Source organism: Fukomys damarensis, unplaced genomic scaffold (genome assembly GCF_012274545.1).
Source record: "Fukomys damarensis isolate Sample0158 unplaced genomic scaffold, DMR_v1.0_HiC HiC_scaffold_38, whole genome shotgun sequence".
NCBI classification, from domain to species: Eukaryota; Metazoa; Chordata; class Mammalia; order Rodentia; family Bathyergidae; genus Fukomys; species Fukomys damarensis.
Window position 1 is genome coordinate 66,893,947 of NW_022900950.1, and position 23,888 is coordinate 66,917,834.

The window sequence follows — 23,888 nt, forward strand, 5'->3', positions numbered from 1 at the left end:
CCGCGGCCGGCGACTCCGGGCCACTCCCTGGATGCTGCGCGGAGCCCGGAGTGCGCCACGGGGGAGGCAGCGGGAGGCTGGTGTTGAATCCATGAAGCCCTAATTACCAGAGACTCATTATCCCCTCCGCGCTGTTTACTATCAATCCCATACTTTGGCTGCTTTTATTTATAGCATCTGCCCAAGCAACCAGGAGGAGGCGTTTAGTTGGGATTTAACAGTCCTGGTAACAAAGCTCTGGAGGGATTGGGTGCACAGGGGAGGGGAAAGGGAGGGAAACGGCGAATGCAGAATGACTTTTTCATAGCGTGTATTTTGGTGGCAGTGAGCTCGTGTTTGTTTGACCTTTCTGCTTTAATTTTGGAAGAACACCTTCCACATTAAATTTGTGATTAAAAAGTCATTTTTCTTTAGTTTTTTGGTGTTTACATGTGCATGTATTTTAGTTTTACAAAGTTCCAGTAGTACATACTTAGGTAACATTTTTATGGAAACAATTTAAGTGAACGTTTAGGGATCAATTTCTTTTTTTACATTTTATTTATTTACTTATTTTGCCGTACTGGGGATTGAACCCAGAGCCTTGCACTGAGCTACAGCGCAAATGCTTTTTATCATCATCATCATCATCATCATTATTATTATTATTATTATTTTGAGACAGAGTTTTTGTTAAGTTCCCCAGGTGGGACTCAAAACTTGCAGTCCCTCTGTTGTCAGATGGTGTGGTGTCCAGTTCTAGGCGCTTGTCCCAGTCAAAGAAGTGGACAATGCGCACCTGTAATCCCAGCGGAACAGGGAGCTGAGCAGGCTGAAGCAGGAGGATCACTGCTCGTTCTAGGCCAGCCTGGTCTATCTAGTAAGTTAGAGGCCAACTACATAGTGAGACCCTCTGAAAAAAAGACAGACAACCAATAAATATAACAGTTTAACATTTATTGAATGTTGAAGAGAAGGAGATGAAAAGAAGAAAGACAAGAAGATATGCAGGACAGGCCACTGTGAGAACAAGAGGGCAGTGGCCAAGTAGTCAGTGGCTGCCCGCTTTTACATCGTGAAGTTAGATCTGGGCGGTCCCATACCGGCTTGGGAGTTGTGGTCAGGCTGACAGGTCTTTGTGATGGACAAAGTCACTTCCAGATGTCCAGCCCTGACTAGCTGTGCTTTGGCAGCTCTCCATGGTTGACAGGTCACACCTGGTTGCACTACGGTTTGCTCTACCCTGATCTCTCGCCTCACTCTTGCTTTAGCCTCCCAAGATACTGTACTGGGATTACAGGCCTGTGTCATAATGCCTACCATTTTATTTTAAAGGGGCCTACATATTACTTGAATTTGACAATCACTGTTGCCTGTATATTTTATGTCATTTGCTCTTTGCTTTTGGAAGAAGGTTTATAGCTGTAGAATTCATTCACTAAAAGATTTGAAGTTTATATTTTGTTTGTTTAAGGCACACTTTAAATAATTTTAATTAAACCACCATTTTAGGATAAAGGAGGTATGACGATATATAATTGCTACATTGTATATTTCACAACTTTATTTTCACTAATTACTTTTTATTTCACAGATAGTATGTATTTCTCAGGCTTTGGACTATGTTTAGGTGTTCTATTCATCTCAGTCAGTGCAGAATTAATGAATGATGGTGTTGAGATGGAAAACTTTGATGAAAATTCCGATGAGAGTGATGTCGAAGCTGAAAGCTCTTCAGAGGTAAGGCTATTGAGCCATGAGTTCATCATCACTTCCCTTTCGTCCTTCTTGTTAGTATCTTCTTTCCTCAGAGAAATAAAGCCACTTTATTCCTTGAAGAACCACAAATTGTGTTACTTTTTATTTTACCTGAGAAGGTCTGACAGTGTCAGAAATAAAACTAAAAACTTCACTCGCTGCTAAAGCACTTACTTAGTCCTTTTTAACGAGTGGCGCAATTCTATATTGACAGTAAAACCCTTTCACATATTTTAAAAAATAAAACTACTAGGTGCCATACACAAATTTCTTTTGTATTTAGGCACGCTTCAAAACAAAAACAAAAACAAAAAACAGAGCAACCAGACAGGAAAAGACCATGTCCTGTCTACTTAGAAAATGAAGACTATTACATCTGAAATTAATCTTCAGAGATCAGTGGCTGCTGTAAACCTTGTAAAGGAATAATTTATAGCTTATGTCATGGACGATGCACCCTTCTGGTTCAGCATTATTAAAATGCATGTTTGGGGGAACCTAAGGAGATACTGGTACACTGTGACAGTCCGCGGCAGCGTTCACATTGAGGAACACTGGGACCTAGGGTCCGGAAAGCAGAAGTATTTGCAGTGTTGAAAAAGCATTCATTTTATTGTGCCAAAGGGCCAAGGGGAGTCACAGTCTACTTTTATTGACTTTTCTGCAAATACTATGTGTGTTAATTGTTTAAGTGAATATTCTACAAGAGCATTTCCTTTAAGATTTGGTTCTCTCATCTACAAAGAAAGTGCTCAAGGTGCTAGGAACTGGTTTAGATACAGCTACTACAAGGGTCTTTGGAGGTTCATATTTGAAGACGTTGACAGATACCACTCCTTACTATATTTGGGGGATAATTTGAGAAGGTGCTAAGAAGTGGAAAAGAACAATTTTTAACTTTTCTAATAACATGAGTGATTGAGAGGTAGCGAAGTACTTAAGGGCAAAGCAAACTGTTGGTGACTTTAACAGAAAGAAGCCTCTTGTGACGCCATGGTCCATTTTGCCAAACTACAAAAATATAGAGAATAAAGTTGTGAATGAGTAAACTTCAAAGGAGACTGAGAATTTTGATTACTGAATCTTGCCCCATTCAGTAATCATGTGGAGTTTTGTTTAAAGGCTACTTTTCTTCCCTTAAACAGATGGGAAATGTTGTACTGGCAGGTCAGGGGAGGGATGATAAAAATGGAAAAAGGACTTCTGTTTCCTTTCCCTTAAAGGCTGAGAAGAAATCTTGTAACTCAACTTACAGGTACAAGTCACAAAAGTCTAATTCAGAAGGGTCAGATTGTTACTCTGTGCAAAGTGTTATTCATTCATCATCAGTTCAGGTTATCTTTTGGTGACTTGTCAGCAAGTCAGTCTTTCGAGTTACTGAGTTGATAACGTTCTGTATATTAAAGCATAGCTAAGTGTATGGAGCCAGCCAACCTCAGCTCATGCATAGTGCTGCAGTTACTTAGCGCTGACTGGGGCAGGTTACTTTGCTGCTTCCCTATGGTTTGACCAGTTTGTACTCCCTCCCAAAAGGATTAGGAGGGTCCAAGAAGCCACCCTGCCGCCCCAGCACCACTGCTACCAGCAGTGTCACTGTCACAGCATCCAACGCTCCCATGGCACTTGAAGCAGTGCCTTGCTGAGATTTGCTTTGCAGCGCTACTTTTCTGTCACCCTACAGGGAAATACCATTTAATTTAAAATTAGCCTATATGTTTACTGGGGTTTCCATTTTACATGATTTTTGTTACAATATTTCCTTTGCTTCTCATAATTTTTATCCCCAAATGCTGTCTTTTGTGAGGACGCAAAAGGACAACAAATGTGTTATCAAACATGCTCTAATTCCTCCCATCCCCTGATGTCAGGAGAGGTCAGTGTGTCCTCTGTTTGGACGTAGAGTAATTTTGTCATTATGGTATATATTACATTCTTGTGTATACCGAGTTTTGTGATAAGAGCTTGTATCACCTCATAGCTATAGTATCTATATGTGTGACATTGGGTTCTTAATTCGCAAGATTATTTAATTAAAATATTTGCAGAGATGATTAATTTAAGATTTTTAAAATTCTCTTTTCTAGATTAACTATCAGACACCTAAACCCATAGGAGAAGTATATTTTATAGCAACTTTTGATAGTGGGAACTTGTCTGGGTGAGTATTCATTGAAGAGAATGTTTTCCTTGATTTGATTAGCTTTTTTGAAGTTGTTGAGTATTGGCCTTTGCGAATTAGCTCTACTTCAGATGTATAAAAAATTTTCAAGGAGTTTATTTAACAGTGTAAACTAATACTTCATGTATTTTTTGGTATTGGTAGAAATATTTAATTGGAATATTCATTAATATAAAAAGAAATTCTGAATATAAAGAGAAAAAGTATAACAGTTTTTTTAATTCTCTAGGACAAATATTAAGGGTAAGCCCAGGTGAAAAATTTGAGTTACTTTCCCAAACTAAAGAATGATAAAACAATAAAAGTTAATACTTTTATTATTATATGCCAAATGCTATCCTGAGTAGCAAATAAGTACTATATTTAAATACCATTAAAGGTGAATAAGTTGAGGCATGGTGTGCATTGCCTATTGTCATGTAGCTGGCAAATTGAAGGTTCCAAATTTAGTTTAACTTTCTCGGATTATTTAGATATCCTTATCCAACTCCGAAATATTAATTTATTTTGGGGGTAGTCTTTTGTGTTTCTAGTATGCATTGCATCTATAAATTGCTAGTTTTATTTTTCAAGATAAACATGTTTTCAACTTTACTTGCAGGTGGGCCTTATCACAAGCAAAGAAAGATGATATGGATGATGAGATTTCTATGTATGATGGTAAAATATTTAAATATTATACCCAATATGTAGGGTTCAATAGCTTTAGAGTTATTTTGACTGTGTTAGCCAGAGGCCTTCTCCTGCTTCACCTTGAAATGTTCAGACTTTTATCCTTTTCAGTATTTGGGGAAATTCCTTCTAGAAACAGGCCACCCACCATCCCCTTTGCTAATTCTAAACAGGTGCATTTTCACTCCCTTGCAGTTGGTTTTTTTGTGTTTCCTGAAGCAGCACTTCTTAGGCTCCTGCTGGTCTTTGTGTTCACTTCATCTTGGGCACACCTAGATTGAATTAGGATTTTCAGCAAAAGTTTCTGTGAAGTACCAGAGGCCAGTTAGTGAGGGGTAGAAGATAGCGGGCCTACATCCATTATTACAGGGTCTCTGATAGCAGTATCTTCAGGCTTAGCTGTACAAAGAAATGGCCTATGTGCCAGAGTCGTCTTTTCTTCCCTAACTGACCACCCTCGAGAATGACAAAAGATTTCTTCCTTCTAGTCTAAAACCAGCCTCTTCAGTTGTATATTCCTGAAGGAAGATCAGTCTCTTCTCAAGGTGTGTGATAGTGGGATTTCCTCTTTCTCAGAGGACCTCATGCCCATAAGTATGGGACCTCACACTCAGACCCCAGCAAGCAGTTGTAGCAAAACAATAGAAAAACAGATAATAGCATGTGCTGGATGTGGCCTGTCTGCTTCCTTTTCATAGGTTCTGTTTCAACCTAAGGTAAAGACCATGCCTGCGTATGTTCTTTGCACAGTGTTGTTCCCTTAAGTGAACCTTCCCATTGTGTGTGCCTGTGTAACTCCAAAAAGAACACAGCCACGTGCAAAGAAGAAGCAATTAGTCCTACATTCACTCCAAATCCATGTAGTGAAAAGAATTATTTCTCCCAGAGAAGCAGTGAGTCTGAAGAGATATAAAGTGCTGCCTAAAATAAATCTATATAAATACAGTCTACAACATCACACAGAAAGCTTGACGTGAGATAGCTATGTTTAGGCACTATACAGTTTTTTCCAACAACATTGGGAGTATGTTTGCTTTATATTTAATAAGAATCCACTGATGGAGTTTCCCTAAAATTAAGATATGTTCCATTTTAAGGGTGACTTTTAAGTATCTGTTTCTCACTAGATAAAAATGGCTTTTCATGTTTGAGTTTTTTTCCCCCAGCTTTACTGTTTAAAAACTACCACAAAAGATTTTTTAGCATATTACATTTAGCTGTGATTTGTGGCTGACATTTTCAGATTCTTAAAAGCAACTTTGAAAAATACGGAATCTATTAAAGTTCTGGGTTCTGCATATGGTTTTGATATTAGCAGTGTTGGTCTACGTAGTAGTTGAGCCTTATAACAGGTTCCTTTGCAAGATCATTCAGTATTCTCTGTAGTTAATCACAGCTTCTACCCGGTACCACCTGGATAGAGTTCATTGCAAGTGTTTAGGAATAAGCAGATATGTATGAAACATTAAGTGCTGGGATATAAATTGTGCATTTTGGGGAGAAGCATTTAGAATTTTCAGATCATTATTAATAATAAATATAGATATTTAATCATAAATTCCAGTTCTTTAATTGGCCAACTTTCAGGAAACCTTATAAAGGCACGCAGATTCTTTATAAAATTCTATTTACAAGAAAATCTACATTAACTAGTATTGTCTAGAATTTAGATAAGTGATCTGGTTAATAGAAAGTTATAGTTTATTTGAAATGGGGAAGAACTCTTCAGATGGGAAATTACCTTATTTTTTAAAATGAAAGTGATGTTTTTTTTCAGAATTGGTAAATTTTATATTACTTGGCAAGAAAAACAACATAGTTTTAAAAATCCTTTACTATCAGTATCTTGAAAAGCTAAAAAAATTGTTACTTAAATTAAGACTTTTGGAGGCCAGGGATGTAGCTCAGTGGTTCTGCCGCCTGATTCACAAGCACAAGGTCCCGAGTTCAATCCCCAGTACCAAGAAGAAACAAAACAAAAAAACCGAAACAACAACAGCAACAACAAAAATAAATCAAGACTTTGAGGAATTAGTAATTATAAGGATGTTAGTATGAGAGAATAAAAACTAAATAAATAAATCTGTCTTTTAAAAAACTATAGTATAGCCCAATTGGGCCAGGAAACTGAAAAAAAAATTTTTAAGGCATTTTTAGAAATCCAGTAACTACATGTACACAGTGATAGACCAAAAATCACCCCTTGATTCATAAGACTTCTGGCTCTTGCATTGTTGTGTTATTTTTTATAAAAGAAAAAATAATATAAGCATTAGTTATTCAAAAAACTAAATATTTTAATATTTTGAGTTGACACAATACTGGAAATTAGGTTTTTTGCTGAATTGTTTATTCAATTATAGTTAACAATAGACAATAGCTATAATTTTCAAAATCAAGTTTTATACAAATTAATGTAAGTTGGCTTATGATTCTTAAAAGAATAAAGGAGTAAAGTCCAGCGTAAAACTTGTGGGCTCCAAGTAGCCCACTTGGCTGTACTATCCCTGGAGCCCACGACTGGTTGTAGGACTGTTACGATCTTAAACACAGGAAATTCCAGCCCAGACCGGGCCTTTCTGCTGCCTGGTTGTGTAGACCTCATGTTGGGCTTTCCTATCCCAAAGTTCTGAGAACTGCATGGCACAGCTTCAGGGAAGGGATTGTGTGAATGAAATACACAGTTTTCAAAATAAAGTATTGTAGTGCTATAAGAAAATGAGCTGATGGGTATCATGCATTTCGAAAAACAGGAAATTTAGACTAATGCAAGCTGTTCATTTTGTATTAAGGAACACTTTCATAATGCAGTTTTAAATAGTTCATTTTAAAAATTTAACACTGATAGATTCTATGAGAGGAATCACATTTTATACTTTTTTCAAAAGTTTGGAGGGAAAACTAAATTAGCCCAACTTTAGAAGTACCTTAATCAGATACTATAGTATTTGTTATTAAAACCATTTTTGGATGTGGGGAGAAAAGAAAGAAAAAAGACTGTACATAAAGTTGCAGATACTAATTCCAAATCTTTTTTTTTTTTTTTTTCCCTCTCAAATCCTCCTGGAAAACCTTAATGTTTATAGGTCCAGGGATTTAGCTCAGTGGTTCCACTGCCTGCCTTGCAGGTCCTAAGTTCGATCCCCAGTACCACCCTCTCCAAAAAAATTAGTGTTTATAAGCACTGATGAATAATTTTCAAGTAAGTTTTCTGTTTCAGTTTAATGCATTTTGCTTTATTTTCTAGGAAGATGGGAAATAGAAGGGCTGAAAGAAAATCAGGTACCTGGTGACAGAGGACTGGTAATGAAATCTAGTGCAAAACATCATGCAATATCAGCTGTATTAGCAAAACCCTTTATTTTTGCTGATAAACCTTTGGTAGTTCAGTAAGTTTGTTTTTGTATACTTTTTCTGAATTTGTGTTAGTTTGGTATAATTTGGCATCTAAATGTATATATACAAGTACATATACATGTAGGTTTTTCAATGAAAAACAGGCTAATGATAAAATTGTAGAATATATCCTCTAAAACATAATTTTATTACTGTAAACTATATAGTGCACCATTTTTAACTTTTCTTAAAATTGCCTGCTATTGAGATATTGCTATCCATATATTCTGAAAAGAACCAGAAGTGTTGCTGTTAAATCTGTGATGAGACCTAAAGGTGGATGGTTAATCAGTGATAGAATGCTTTCTTAGTAGGCACAAGTCCCTCGATTTGATACCTAGCGCTGCGTACACACACACACACACACACACACACACACACACACACACACTCTCACGCTAGATTTAAACGCAGAAATTTTATTTTTAAAGGTAAATGTGTAATGTAGATCAGTGTCTCATGCATGGACCCTTTTAAAAGTCTCATATTGTTACAGACATTCCTCTCCCACTGTTGATGTGAACTAGTGAGGTTGCTTGCATGTATGCTATTACAAAATCAGGTATAAATTCTTCAAGCTGATTTCAGCTTCACTGCTATGAAACCAAACAAATGTATGTAGGCAGAATTAGAAGACCCATACATTTAAATTGCAAAGAGAAGAAAATGTATAAATGTTACTGTCTGCTTTATATCAGAAATTGTGACTATCCAGAGTTCATTTAGGCATACATAACTACCGTCTGTCCCTCCAGAGCACCTTCAGTTCTTTAATGTTAAATATGTTCTTACCTGGTGTAACTAAAACATCGTGTTACAGGTTTTTGAAAGTGTTGCATTTTGTATGATTGGCTTAATATTTCAGTTGTAGCACTTTGGCTAAATCTATATTATGTAATTTCAATGACTTTAAAATACTAAGGTCATAGAGTATGTGACTATTACTTTAACAAATTAAAAATTTTGTTACAGGTACTTATTTGAACTACATTTGGCCTTACTATTTATCATTATTCAGGATTTGGCTTTTAAAAACTTTCCTTGGGAATTGAAGTTAATCTTACTGTTTTGAAACTTAAGTATATACAATATTACTTTCTATTTTGGCCACTTGTGGCTTAAATCAAAGGGTAAAAGGAAGTGATGTACAATTTAACTTCTCCAGGGTAAAATAAATCAAATTTAGTAGTTTTAGTATGAGTCATTAGTAGGCAAGTAAGAAAGTGCTATCTTGCAAAATTAGAAGCAAAGATTAGAATATAAGTATAAAATTTATTTTAATAGTCAAGAAATGATTATCCTGAAAAAAAGCACCAAGAATTAAATATCAATTTTTCATATGTTTAAAAATAATCAGAGAAGGAGTGTCTTCCAATAGTGACAAGTTCAAATGGGCTAAGTAAAATGAAGAATACTACAAATAAAACAGATTTATGATATATCTAGACTCCAGGGTGCTTTTCCCTGTTGTTAATATAAGTTAAAATGTGTTACTATAGTTTAACCATGCCTACTCTGAAACCTAGAATACTCTGAAATCTGAAACTTTTTTCAACCTCTCTTACATGGCAGCAATTTTGTAATCTTTTTTTCCCCCTGTTCAACACCTTTTTAAAAGTTCAGCTTCAGTTTTTATAATTACATGTTGTTATGGCTTGTGTTTAGATGTCCCCCCAAAGCCTCATGCTTTTGCAGAAGTGGCTGAATCTAGAGTACATGATTGATTCATGGTGGGGCTAGGTCTTAGGCCAGGAGGATTAATGGTGTGAGTGCTACCTGCCCTAAGTAGTCTGAATAAGATAAGAGGGGCAGAAAGACGCTGTGAAGGTCTCTCTTGTTGCTTTTGCTCTCTTCCCACACCATGAACTGTTGTTGCCCCTCTGCCACCCTGCTTGGAGCCAGAGAATTATGGACTGAAATCTCTACAAACTGTAAGCCAATTAAACCCTTTTCCCTCTAAATTTGGGTGTTGGGTATTCTGTCTCAGCAACAAGAAGTAACTTAAGACAGTCATTTATAGGGTACATTGTATATATGTAATGATCAACTCTTGGTAATTAGCATTTCTGTCTTCTTAAATATTTATCTTTTTTTTGTGTTGGGAACCTTTGAACTCCTGTCTTCTAGTTATTTATAAAATACATAGTAAATTGTTGTAAACCGTGGTCACCCTATTGTGCTATAGGACACTAGAACTTATCCGTCTGTATATTTGGTATCTGTTACCCAGCATCCCTCTACCTCCTCTCCACCCTTCCTAGTCTCTGCTTTTCTATGAGACCAACATTGCAGCTTTCAGATATGAGTAAGTACATTCAGTATTTGTCTTTTTGTGCCAGGCTCATTTTACTTGATATAATTAAGTCTCCAGTTCCAACCATGTTGCCAGAAGATGTAGAGAACATTCACTCACTTAGCTAAATTTATTCCAAGGCATTTTATTTCTATTGTAAATGAGATTTCTTTTCACCAAGTTCATTATTCATATTTAAAAATTTATTGATTTTTGTATGTTTTTGTATTTTATGGCTTTACTGAATTTATCAGTTGGAGTAGACTTGGTGGAGCCTTAGGTTTTTATGTAAAAAAATCATGCCACCTACAAATAAGAATACTGTCACTTTCTCTTTTCCTATTTGGATGATCTATTTCTTTCCTTCTCTCTTTTTAATTTTTTGTTTTCTGAAACAGGATCTCAATGTATAGTGCAGGCAGGTCTTGAACTCACTATGTAGCTCATATTGGCCTTTAAGTCACAGCAGTTCTCTGCCTCAGCGTCCTGAGCACTGGGATTACAAAGTGTGCTCCACCATGCCTGGTTTTTATTTCTTGCTCTTGACTAATGGCTCTGGTTAATAGTTCCAGTGCTCTATTGAATAATAATACTAGAAGTGTCTTGTTCCATATCTTTGTCTTATTCTAGATATTTTCCCCATTAAGTATGATATTAGCTATTGTAATGTTATATATAGCTTTTTTAATGCTGTGTTACATATCTTTTATGCTTAACTTTTTGAGGGTATTTATCAAAAAGTTCAATTTCATTAAATACTTTTTCTACATCCACTGATATAATCATACAGGTTTTGTTGTTCATTATGTTTATATACTATATAATGCTTACTGATCTGTGTACATTGACTTATCCTTTCATTCCTGGGAGCAATCACTTGTGATCCTAGTGTATGATCTTTGTGTTACACTATTGGATTCAGTTTGCTGGCATTTTGTTGAAAAGTTTTACATCTCTGTTCATTAGGCAGACTAGTCTATAGTTTTCTTTGTGTGTGTCCTTGTCTGGTTACAATATCAGGTTAATGGTGATTTTGTAGAATTTGTTTGGGAGAGTTACCTCCTTTAGTTTTGTCAGAGTGGTTTGAGATGATTTTGGTATTGTTCTTTAAAATCTTGGTAAAATTCAGCAGTGAAGCCATGCAGTCCTTGGCATTTTTGTTGGGAGATTGTTAATTACTGACTTAACCTACTTACTATTGTTCTTTTCAGGCTGTCAGTATTTTCATGTTTAAATGTTTCTTTTGGGACCGGGAACCAAACTCAGAGCCTGTGCTTGCCAGTCAGGCACTGCACTGCTGAGCTGCTTCCCCAGCCCCATGGTTCAAAATTTGTAAGGCATTTGTGTCAAGAAATTATTAATTTTCTTTAGATTTTCATATTTGTTGGTGTACACTTGTTTTTAATATTCCATAATAACTCTATTCCTGTAGTGTGGCTCCAATGTCTCTTTTTTCACCTCTTTACTTATTCAGGTCTTTGTTGCTAGTCTAGCTAAAGTTTGCTTATTCTTTTTGAAGAACTCTGTTTCATTGATCACACACACACACACACACATATATATATACATATATGTATAATATATACACATTAATTTTTGTTCTGTCCTGATCTTTATTATTCCTTCTAATTTTGGGTTTGTTTTCGTTTTTCTAGTTCTATGAACTGTGGCAATGGGTTGTTTATTTGAGCTATTTCTACATTTCTGATGTGGGTGCTTGTTGCTATAAACTTCTCTCAGCACTGCTTTTGCTTTATCTGTAAATTTTGATATATTTTTTTGTTATGTTGTTATGTTGGTTTGGTATGTTTTCATTTGTTTTGATTTTTTTTACATTTTTCTTTTGGCTTCTTTGTTGACTAATTGGTTGTTTAAAAGCATGTTGTTAAGTTTCTCCATGTATTTTTAAAATTTGTAAAACTATAGTTTCTAAAATCCCCCTTGTCTTTCTGATTTCCACCCCTGGGCAGGTATGCTGTGGCATCCCTGGCTGTAGGGCAGGGTCAGTGTGTAAGGTTGTGGCCATTTGGAGGGCATTTGGCAGGTCAGGCTGTTCAGCAGAGGCTCTGCTTTCTGGGCTGATGGCCGGTGGGTAGTGCCACACACCTGATTTGTGAGCCCAGAGATGGGCAGGATCTCCAGGTGGCAGGAGTCTAAGAGGGTAAGGCACAGTGCGAGCAGGGCTGTTTCAGGGGTGTCACAGTGCAGTAGATTCTCTGCATGTTTTCTAAGCTAGGCTTGGCCCGTGAGGGCTGCAGACATCGCTGGCAGGAGTAATTCAGGTGTCCGTGCAATAGTGAGCCCTGATAAGAACCTCTGTTCACTTATTTCCACTGTGTCAGTCCCTTTTGCCTTAGGGTTCATTGCAGCTGGGAATACTGGGCGGTAGATGGTGTGTGTGTGTGTGTGTGTGTGTGTGTGTGTGTGTGTGTGTGTGTGTGTGTGTGTGTGTGTGTGTGTGTGTGTTTTCTTCATGAGAAGGGGTCTCTTCTGCATCTCTGATGTACCCTACAATACCCAATACTCTCCTTCTCACACCGCAGTAAAGTAGCAGTTATTTTTTCCCTTACCCTGTGTTTTTTGTTTGTTTGTTTGTTTGTTTTGAGAGAGAGAGAGAAACTTGCTAGGTATCTCTAGTAAGCTGTCTTTGCTCTGAAGTCCAAAACCTTTTGAGGACCAATGTGACGCTCAGAAAGTTTTAGATTTCCAAACATTGCAGATGTCAAGATTTTTGGTTTAGGAATGCTCAACGGATAATCTATAGAAATATAAAATCCAAAAAAATTTCAAAATCTGACTTTCAGGTCCCAAGCACTTCAGATAAAGGATATTCAGCCTGTATATATGATGTGGTTGTACAGATTTTAAAACCTAAAAATACCCTATAAGTTTTTCGATAGGTTCTACAGATAAACACTTTCGGGCTGTGTTTCCCAAATGTGTTTGACCACATAACAATAGTTTTTCTTTTAACAGTGATTAGTGTTTCATAGAATAGTTTGGGAAATGATACTGCAAAGAAATTAGGGTTAACACATTTACTCTGCGTGTGTCCTGCTTTCCTGTGATGTGAAGTTTAGCAGCAGTCAAGCTATGTGTGATATATATTTTTCTGATTCTCTGATTCATTGTGAATTATTTATACTAGGCACAAGTTAGTGTTTTGAAAACTTTGAAAGCTTGCAGTATAAGAAATGGACCTGCGATTGAGTCAGAGCATAGTAGGACAACAAAGCTATGTTTACACTTCAAGAGCCAATTTACAAAATTGCTGTTTAATTTCTTTTTATTGAACCCTTTGTCCTTAAGTCACCTATAATAAAGCAGTACTTCATTTTATTTTTCCTAAAAATAGTGACCTTTAAGTCACACCATGTCCTATGTCTTCTGCTTTATAATCTTTTTAAAAATGTAAATTTTATGAAAAAAAAGTGTTAGCTATTTTTTAACATAAAAGGTAAGACTTTGAAATGAACAAATGAATTTTTATCTTAAAAATAAATAATAAAAGTCCTTAATCGTTTTAATAGTCCTGCAAGGAATAGGTATGGGTGGTGTCCCTATATTATAGATGAACAGATACGTAGAACATAATAACATGCTTACTAAAATAAGTGGCAGAATCAAGAATCACTTATGTCGCTCAGATGTCAAAGTGTACATTAACTAGGCAGCACCGAGCTAATCCTAGCCACTCAGTTGGCTGAAGTGGGAGGATCACTTAAGGCCAGTAATTGGGGTCAACCCAGGCAACATAGAGAGACCCTGTCTCAAAGAAAAAGTCTGTAGTCATTATTTTAGACAGCTTGAGAAATAAAGCATAGTAGAAGTAGTTTGTAGTTTTGCAAGTCAGAAATCACTTGAGTTTTTGCTATTCCTTCTGTTCTTTTTAATACAAAATATACACAGTCCAAACTGAAAATTGTGTATGCTGCTCTTTTTCATCTTGTCACTGAAGTTTCTTCAGAATACTTTACAGTCCTTTATTAGAATTGTCACTATTTTCTGTTACTTGTTTTTAATCTTTTTATTTTAATCACAGAATCATGTTTTAATTTTTACTGTTTCACATTTTTGTCACATGTAATTTATCAATTCATCAGAAATCTCTTCTGTGTTCCATTGCCCTAGTGAAACTATTTCCTTAAAAAAAAAAACTTTGTCAAGAGTTATACTGCACTGTAAACCCATGAGATGACTTTCATATTAGTTTACTTTTTTAAGCTGTTATACTAAACAGCTAAAATATCCCATATTTCCTGGCTGCTTAGGTCTGAAATACTCTATATTATTAAGATTATAGAGTATTTTTTCTGGATCTTACTAAGGTGTACACTTTGTTAACATGTCCTGGGTGTGGTTGAACTAAAAGACAAATTAGATCTAGATATCTAAGATCATCGGCAATGTTTTAGAAGTATGTTATAGCTGTGGTCCTTCTGACTTCAGTTTTTTGGTTTATAAAGAATATGTATAATGCCTTCCTTACCAGAACTTCAAGTTTCCTATTAAGGTTTTTGTCAAAATATCTTATTCTTAATTTAACAGTTTTTCATGGAAAAAATATTTAACCAAATAGGTTGACCTTTTTATAGTTGAGTATAATCACTCTATTTTAAATATCTTAATGTGCCTTGTATTGCAGGACTAAAAAAGCATTTTTGCTTATATCCTATAGGTTGTGTATATGCTTTATATGAACTTTCTAGCAATGTTAAACATTTATTATGCTAAAATGACTTGAGAATAACACATCGGATTTTAAAGAGCAATTAGTAACTTTTACTTATCAGCAGTATGGTTCTTTTCCCCTTTGTTTAGATATGAAGTAAATTTTCAAGATGGTATTGAGTGTGGAGGTGCATACATTAAACTCCTAACAGACACTGATGATTTGATTCTGGTATGATATTTTAATATTTAAGAAAACCTTATTAAAGTTAGTATTTTTAAGGAGTAATTGACACAATTGAAAATTTTATTTTCAACTGAAATTGGAAAGAACTTTTGTCTTTTTCCAGCATGAGATTACATAGCTTTCATGGTTTGCCTACAAGTTTCATATAAAGCTAGGTTACTTGAAAGCATTATTTTTATAATCTTGAGCAAAGTAATAAAGTTTGCCCCATCTATAAATTTTAAAGTGATGTGCTTATAAATGCTTTTGAAATACCAATTTAGAATTCTTTATAAAATAAGAATCATAAGTTTGTTTAGAGAGGTAAAATAACCAGAGCAAAGAACTGAAATAAAGGTACCAGAGAACCAAATAAAAAGGTGGGCCAATTTAGGCATTGGCGCCCATAGAAAATAAAGAATTTTAAAAAACTTTTTATGATAAAGTACCCTTATAATACTAAAGATTGTATTAAGACCATTTGAAGGTTAGAGACATTTCTGTCAGCATTCTCCTGCAGTAGACTGTGTCAAGGTTTTGGCGTATAAGACAAATTAAATGAATGAGATGTCAGTGAGATGTCTGTCAGATCGCACAACTGTGCATAAGCTATGAAATGTGGATCAGAGTTGTCCTGGGTACTACTTACATTTAGGATCTGGTGAAAGGAAGCCGTTATGTTGAAGTTCTTGTTTTAGACGTAAAAAATGACCCCTTGAAGATAGAATGACAAAAAAAATCAATGCCAAACATTTCTTTAAGAACTTGATCTGATTGACTCATTTATTCCCCAGTGAAACCTTACAGGTAAATACTATTCTGTCCATACATGAGAGGTAACGAAATAGAGACAGAAAGAGGTTAAAATCTTACTTGGGGCCACATACAGCTAGTTTAAATGGCAGTGGTAGCATTTGGACTTCAGTAGCTAAGTTCATACCCCCAAACTCTTAACCACTGTTTGTGCCACATGGAGAGAAATTACTACTAAAACAGAGATTGGGTCTCTATGTCTACTTTTGTGTCGGAATCCCTTCATTTTTTACACAAAAGAGCAATTTTCTGGTGTCTTCTTGAAGAATAGTAATGAATAATCAGTTTAGTATTAAAGCAGTAAATATGCTTGTGCTTCTCAGTAAAATGGTAATGATACAGATTAACATAAGGTAAATAAAGATTTTTATGATGTTGCTAAAGTAATTTCAGCATCTGCATCTTCCAGAAGGAAGTAGTATATTTTTTGAAAAAATTTTTAAAAGTTAAAAGTATTATTTTCTCCACATCCTTTATTGTCACTTGTGTTAAATAGTTATTTGGAAAATTAGCATTTAATATAATTTATAAACTCTAGCCAATTGGATAGAATAGAGAAATTAATTAAATACTCTGTAATTCAGGACTAATACCTGCACTCATCTCTCTTTAAAGGAAAACTTTTATGATAAAACATCTTATACAATTATGTTTGGACCAGATAAATGCGGAGAAGATTATAAACTTCATTTTATCTTCAGACATAAACATCCTAAAACTGGAGTTTTTGAAGAGAAACATGCCAAACCACCAAATGTAGAGCTTAAAAACTTCTTTACAGACAGGAAGACTCATCTTTATACCCTTGGTATATTCTTTTAATTCACTCATTCATTCAAAAGTATATGCTGACTACAGATGTATTCAAGGCACATGCTTTGGGAGAAAATAAATATACATCTACTTTGAAGATGTTTATCTTTTTAGGAAAATAAGATGTTCATATATAGCGCAGGTAGAAAATGAAGCACCAGATGAGAGATACAGATGAGGTAGAGTTAAGAGTTCAGAGGCAGCATTACTTCCAGCTTGCACACTAGGAGAAAACCAGTGAAGACTATTTGAACTTGGCTTCAAGTGTAGATAGAATGTGGAAGATAGGAGGGGAAAGGACATGTTGGGCATCATGATAGTGGTGCTGTAAGAAGAGGACACTAGAAAATCAAGTTACAGAAGAAGTGCTACTAATTGCCAGTCAGAAACTTTCAGACTTTGTTCTGATTGTTGTGAGGTCTCCCTCATGGCCACGGCACATACCTAACCATAGAAAAACGTCAAGCAACTGTATGTTAACACCCATAGCTTTACTTAAGTAAACAAGAGGTTGCAAAGATGTAGGGGAGAAGAGCACCATAAGGGTTGTTTCTTCTGTTCCCAAGTACCTATTTATGTCTACAGGGCTCCAGTGTACACATAACAGCACAGCTGTGAGAACCTAGCAGGCCATTTCTCAAGTTTCAACTCTACCCAAGATTAAATAGCTTCTGTTTTCTTTCCAAAGCTTGTAGTTACAGAAATATTCCTTTTGTTTTTTCAAGTCAATGCCCAATTTTATCTCAAACATAGCTATGATATAAAAAATATGTTTCTGAAATAACTGGAAAGCAATCCTAGACAATTTGAGAAACACAAACTGTGGAAATAATGAGAAATTATAACTAGAATTGAATAAACTAATTTGACTGCCAAACCTGATCAAAAACAAATTAGTGGTATACAGTGTATCAGAGGCATAAGAGGTTTGATGACCTTTGAAACAAAAATTCCACTCTCAGGAATTTATTCAAAGAAAATAATCCAGAAGATGACCTATGTATGAAGATAATACTAAAAATTTGAAGCAGGAGTTTTCTGTATCATACAAAGATAACTTTAGCAACAAGGAAATGTTTATACAGGTTGAGCATAGTTTATTTGTAAGTCTAGGGTATTCGAAAACCCAAATTTTTTGTTTCCTGGTTGGCACTCAAAAGATTTCAGAGTATTTCAGATTTCTAAATTAGGAATGCTCAACCAATGAGGTATTTGCAAATCCCAGATGTGAAAGACAACATTGAAATCTGAAACAGTTCTGGTCCTGTGCATTTTGCAAAAATATTCCTCAACCTGATGTTAAAATGGAGAAAGTCTCAAACGGTAGGCCTATCATGATGGTTAATAGGGAAAATGAGCAAGCAAATAGGAAAAAGCTTGAAAAAAAAATTTCCCTTAATCAGTTGATACGTACCTTGGTCTGCACTAGACACTTTGTTTGGAACCATCATGTGAGCCTGAGCAGTAGCCTCTCTATTTGGTCTTACTCGAGTTAGTAGGATATCCTAGAAAGCAAGAAAAACTAGTAGGGCTGAAGCTCAAATTCAAGTCTGACTCTTGCTTTTATAAACACTAATCCTTTGTGCTAGGAATATTAATGTTTTTTAAAAATATGTAGTACTTTTTTTTATAACATTATGTAGTTTTAAAAAGAACCTTAAGTGTACCTTTACAAACTTTATATAATCTGAGGCTTTTCATTGTAGAGTCATTTAAAATATTTAATTCATTTTCTAAGTAGCAATTGTTTTTGCCAAAGATTTTGAGCAAAGGTTTTTCTTCACATATACATATTTGCCTTATGTATTTTAACTGTCGGTTTCAGAAATCAATTTCAGTTGCAAAATTTATTTAGGGAGCTTTTTCAGGATTTTTCTTGAAGAATGCCTTTTATTAATTAAAAAGGATACAGTAATTTTTTCTTATTCTGGATGTGCTTTAATCTTGACTTTTTCCCTTTGCTTTAGCTTTTAGTTTTATAATCTCAGCTATAATAGGAAATTGTGGATAAAAAAGAAGGGAAAATATTAAATGTGGGTTTGCATTATTTGTGTTTGATATGAATAGTTTGTCATTTTATGACTGAAACCTCGGGATTGTTAGTACTTCAGAGGTATTTCTTCAGAAAGTGCCCACTCCCTTCACTCTTTGAGACAGGGTGGTTCTTGAATTTGTTGACAGCTTCTTCTTTGAAAACAAGTATTAAGCAGCTGTTTTCATCATCATCTTTTTAAAAAACCTAAATTTTGCCTAGGCAGAAGAGAGATCTTTTCTTTTGTCATTACAAAGAATAAGGAGTCCTTCATGAAATTTTTGGCATGGGGACTTTTAGGAGATTATAATTTACCTGGAAACACATGGGTAAGTATAAGCTTGAATATTTAAAATTATCCTTAAGACATTTTACACTACAGTCATTAAATTTGAAATGCTCTTGAACTTTATCTTTTTTTTTTTTTTTTTATTTTTTTGTATTGGGGATCAAACTCGGGTCCTTGCACTTGTGAGCCAGGCGGCAGAATTACTGAGCTAAATCCCCGGCCCCATTAAACTTTAAAGATCTCAGAAATGATAGTAATATGTCAGAGTTAATATCCTGATTTTGGTGGCTAGATCGGTGTTTTTTGTTTGTTTAAGAGAATGTCCTTATTTGTAAAAATTATATGTTAAAACATTCAGAGGTGGTGTGTAATGGTAGTAATGTACTCAAGTGGTTCAGGAAAAAAATTGAGTTCTTTGCAGTGTACTTAAAACTTTTAAAGTTTGAGATTGTTTTTAAAAATTTAAAGATCCCAAAGAAGTCAGGCATGGTAACTCACACTTGTAATTCCAGCTACTCAAGAAGCTGAGGCAGAAGGATCACAAGTTTGAGGATACCCTGGACAACTTAGCGAGACTCTGTCTCAAAATAAAAAATAAATGATGTAGGTCAGTGGTAGAGCGCTTGCTTAGCCTGTGCAAGGCCCTGGGTTCTATCCCCAGTGCTGCTGAAAAAAAAAAAAAAAGAAAAGAAATCAGACATTGGGCTACAGACTGACTGGCCATGAGTCCCAAATAGAGTAACCTGTCGAGTATTTCCTATTTGAGAAGTAATGGTGCATTTTATTGTTTAAAATGCAATTTAAAACAAAATATTATTTTAAGAAGTCTCATATCTAGTTATTTCACCATATTTTCATTTATTTCATCTTATATTCCTTTATTACTGGTTGAAAAAAATTGTATCCATGAAGCTTGGGAAGTTTTATTATTTAGAAGATTAAGATAGAAGGTCCATAAAAATAAGTGTAAAATACTTGTTTTTCAGTAATGAATCCAGATGACACATTTGAAGTATTAATTGATCAAATAGTTGTAAACAAAGGAAGTCTCTTAGAAGACGTGGTTCCTCCTGTCAATCCTCCCAGAGAAATTGATGATCCTGATGATAAAAAACCTGATGAATGGGATGAAAGACTAAAAATCCCTGATCCTACTGCTGTCAAACCAGAAGATTGGTAAGCAAAGGATTTTTTTTGCAAAGTATTACATTTGTATTTGGAATAAATTATAACATACAAGTGAAGTTTACAACAATGTAACTTTTTCTTTTAAAAGAAGAACTATTTTACTATTCTGTGGGAAATACTTTTTTAAGATGGATTTTATGCTTCCCTATCTTTAAGTTTTTAAATTTTCATCTTAGTTAATATTTTTATTTTGTTATATGTGTTTTTTTTTAATTTTTTTGTTTTGTTTTGTTTTTCTCACAAATGTCAAGTTATATCAGTTTGGTTGAAGATAATGATTCCCGGCTTCTATATTTTTACTGTTTTTCAGTCTGTTCTTTTACCCATAAAAGTCTTACAATCTTCAACTTCAATTGTGGATTTGTCTTTGAGTTTTGTCAGATTTTGCTGCTTGTATTTCAAAGATCTGTTAGTAGATCCATTTGCAGTATTTAATAACCTCTTGAAGGACTGGCCCTTCGTTATTATAATGTATTTCTTTATGAATTCTTGTAACATCTTTGTCTTGAAGTCTGTTTAGTTTGACGCTAAGTCAGCGCTGCTGCTTTACATTAAATATTATTTTCCACTGCCCTCTGGCCTGTACACACCTTTAGTTTTCAAGTGACTTCTTCCAGGCAGCTTGTCCTTGGGTCTGTATTCTTAGTTAGAGTGTGAGCCACCACATTTAGTGTTATTCCTGATACAGTAGCTGTAAACCTATCTTCTCACTGCTTGTTTCCCATTTGCCCCATATGTTCTGTGATCCTTTGTTAAAACTTCTTTTGGTTGTATTCTTTCATTGTTATATTCCATTTTATTTTTTTCTTTTAGCTTAGAAGTGTTTCCTCTCTAGCTTACTGTTTTACTGGTTGCTGACAGTGTGTATTTGTAACTGATATCGGTGTACCTTCAAAAAAGTAATACAGCTTTCTTATAATTTAACCAACCCCCTTTGAGTCTCACCTTGTTCCTTGTATCCTTTGTGCTGCTTTCTTAATTCTGCCTGTACTCTGAAGGCCCTCCATACTTTTTCTTCACTCAGTCTTTCTGTCATACAAGGAGAAGATCCTTTTATTTATCCATGTATTCACCATATGTGGTACTCTTCTTCCTTTTTGGAAAATACAAATTTCCATCTGTTGTCATTTTCCTCTAGCCCAAAAAAACCTCCTTAATATGTGATGGTATGTCTGTTGTTATTAAATTCTCTTAACTTTTATCTGACATTTTCTTCTTTTGTCTTCATTTTTGGAAGGATATTTTCACTACCAACTAGAAGGGAATAATTATTTTTCAGCAAGCCCTTTTCTTGAGTGATTCAGTGTATCTTTTTTCAGTTTTTATTCTCAACTTTTTTCCTTTATCTAGTATATCATTTATTCTCAGTTGGCTTTTAAGTTTTATTATTGTCAGTTTTTCAGCTTTGACTTAGTTGAGCCTTGTGGTCTTCTTCATATTTTTACATGGCTTTGTGTCCTTTAAACTTCTTGAGACGTGAGTTTATAGTTCACATTAAATAATATTTAGCCATTATTTCTTCAATTATTCCTATGTTCCTCTGTTTCTTTTTGGGGAAGATTCCACCTACATGTATGTTAGATTGCTTTAGATCATCTTACAGATCACCAAGGATTTCTTTATTGTTTTTAAACCAGTTTTTCTCCTCATACTTCAGTTTGGAAAGTGTCCATTCCTGTCATTAAGTTCTTATTTGTAAACATCAGTAGTTAAGTACTGCCATCCAGAACACAGCGTGTGGTTCTGGAATACAACCAAAGATGTTGAGCTGTCACCTGTCTTATGGGTTAGAGGTACTGATTACAGTAACAGTGCTCTAGCTTTGAAGCAAAGAGTGCAACAGGGAAGTACCTTGAACAAGGTAGGGAGAGCAGTCTGATTTTAAAAGAAATTCATAAAAAATCACGTCATTGCATCATCTCCCTGCATTTATTCTGTCAGAAAAGGCTGAACTGCATCTCATGTAAATTAATATCACTTTATACTTGTTTATAAAGAGTAGGTTTGCCCTTAAATGCAAGGAATTGTAGGTTACAGCCCCTTCTGATGGGCAAAATCTATTAGATTTGTTTTATAAACTACTAAAAGGCTTCTTAAATTTTAACTTTTGGTTACTCTGAGCACTCAAGAGGTTCAGCCTAACCTTGATACATCTGTACATTTTAAGTCTGTACATTTATACAGTTGGCTCTTTCAATTTTAGAACTCAAGTTTTCTTTGGAAAGCTATGAAGAAGCCTCTTTGAATTTGTTGTTTTTCTCTAAAGAAACTATATTAGTTCTGTTCATTACTCACTGTAATTATATTCATATACTTTAGCATTTGCTTGATAAGTTAGAATTACATATAAAATCTTAAAAACTAGTGTAGGCAGTATCTTTTCAAATATGGCATAAAATCCAAGAACCATAAAAATATTAGTAATAAAAAACAAATGGTGCGTTGGAAACTGGATAAAGAAGATGTGGTTTTTCTATAAAATGGAATATTACTCAGCCATAAAGAACGAGAAAATAGATTCATTCATAGGAAAATGGATACATATTGAAGATATACTCCTAAGTGAAATAAATAAGTCGCACATGTGTAAATACCGAATAGTTTCTCTGGTGTGAATAATCTGCAATAATACATAAGGTCCTAATAAGATTACTGACATTTGGAAATGGGAAGAAAGGAGCTAAAGGTGTAGGGAAGGTGGGATGGGTAGGGGAAGGGTAATAAGGGAAAAGAAAAAATGTGAGATAATGAAAAGATGGAAATAAAGTGTTTGTAGATGGGGAGGGGAGGAGGGGGTGAAGGGAGGGCAGGGACAAGGGGAAAAAATGATAACCAAGACTTGTCATGTAGAGGTACAAGATCCCAACAATGAATGTAACTGTACTGTATCCCTAAAATGTACCAATAAACTCAAAGCTAAGAAAAACAAAAAACAAAACAAAAAAAAAAACCCAAATGGTGTGTATATGGCAAAAAACATAAAACTATATCAAAAACACACGAGAAGCTGGAAAATAGTATTTTAAATTTCCTTAGCTGACAGAGGGCTAAATTCGTCATATAAAGCTAATGAACTATCTGAAGAATGGTTTTTACGGATCACTTTACTGTTAAATATACACTGAAATATCACAAGAGTGAGATATCATTTTTCACCTACCAATTGGCAAAAGTAAAAGTTTGGTAACAGTCTGGCAATAATAGATAAAAATAAATATGGTTATGCACTGCTAGTTGGGCTGGAAATAAAGTATAGCCTTTTAAAGAGCAATTTGGAGAACATCAAAATTTTAAATGCACATATTCTTTTTGTTGGGGGGGGTACTGGGTATTGAACTCGGGTCCTTGTGCTTGCAAGGCAGGTGGCAGAACCACTGAGCTAAATCCCCAGCCCAAAATGCACATATTCTTATAGGTAAGAAATAACATGTTCTAAGATATTCACTATAACATTTATAATAGTTAAATTTTGGAAACACCATCTTCTTTAAAAAGAGATACCTAAATAAATTATCGTATATCCACAAAATGTAAAATTATACAACTGTTAATAATGGAGCAAAGCCAGACATGGTGGCT

At 34.8% G+C, this 23,888-nt stretch overlaps 1 protein-coding gene across 2 annotated transcripts in view; it reads left to right on the top strand.

The window, feature by feature from the left end:
- Positions 1-23,888, top strand: part of Clgn (calmegin) — a 34,620-nt gene that overhangs the window by 520 nt on the left and 10,212 nt on the right. For both annotated transcript variants that reach the window (XM_010610893.3, XM_010610894.3), the window contains exons 2-8: positions 1,574-1,719; positions 3,822-3,895; positions 4,518-4,576; positions 7,836-7,977; positions 15,099-15,180; positions 16,603-16,795; positions 20,108-20,297. In XM_010610893.3, the coding sequence (XP_010609195.1) occupies positions 1,579-1,719; positions 3,822-3,895; positions 4,518-4,576; positions 7,836-7,977; positions 15,099-15,180; positions 16,603-16,795; positions 20,108-20,297 (881 nt within the window). In that variant the 5' untranslated portion in view covers positions 1,574-1,578. The remainder of the gene's footprint in view (positions 1-1,573; positions 1,720-3,821; positions 3,896-4,517; positions 4,577-7,835; positions 7,978-15,098; positions 15,181-16,602; positions 16,796-20,107; positions 20,298-23,888) is intronic.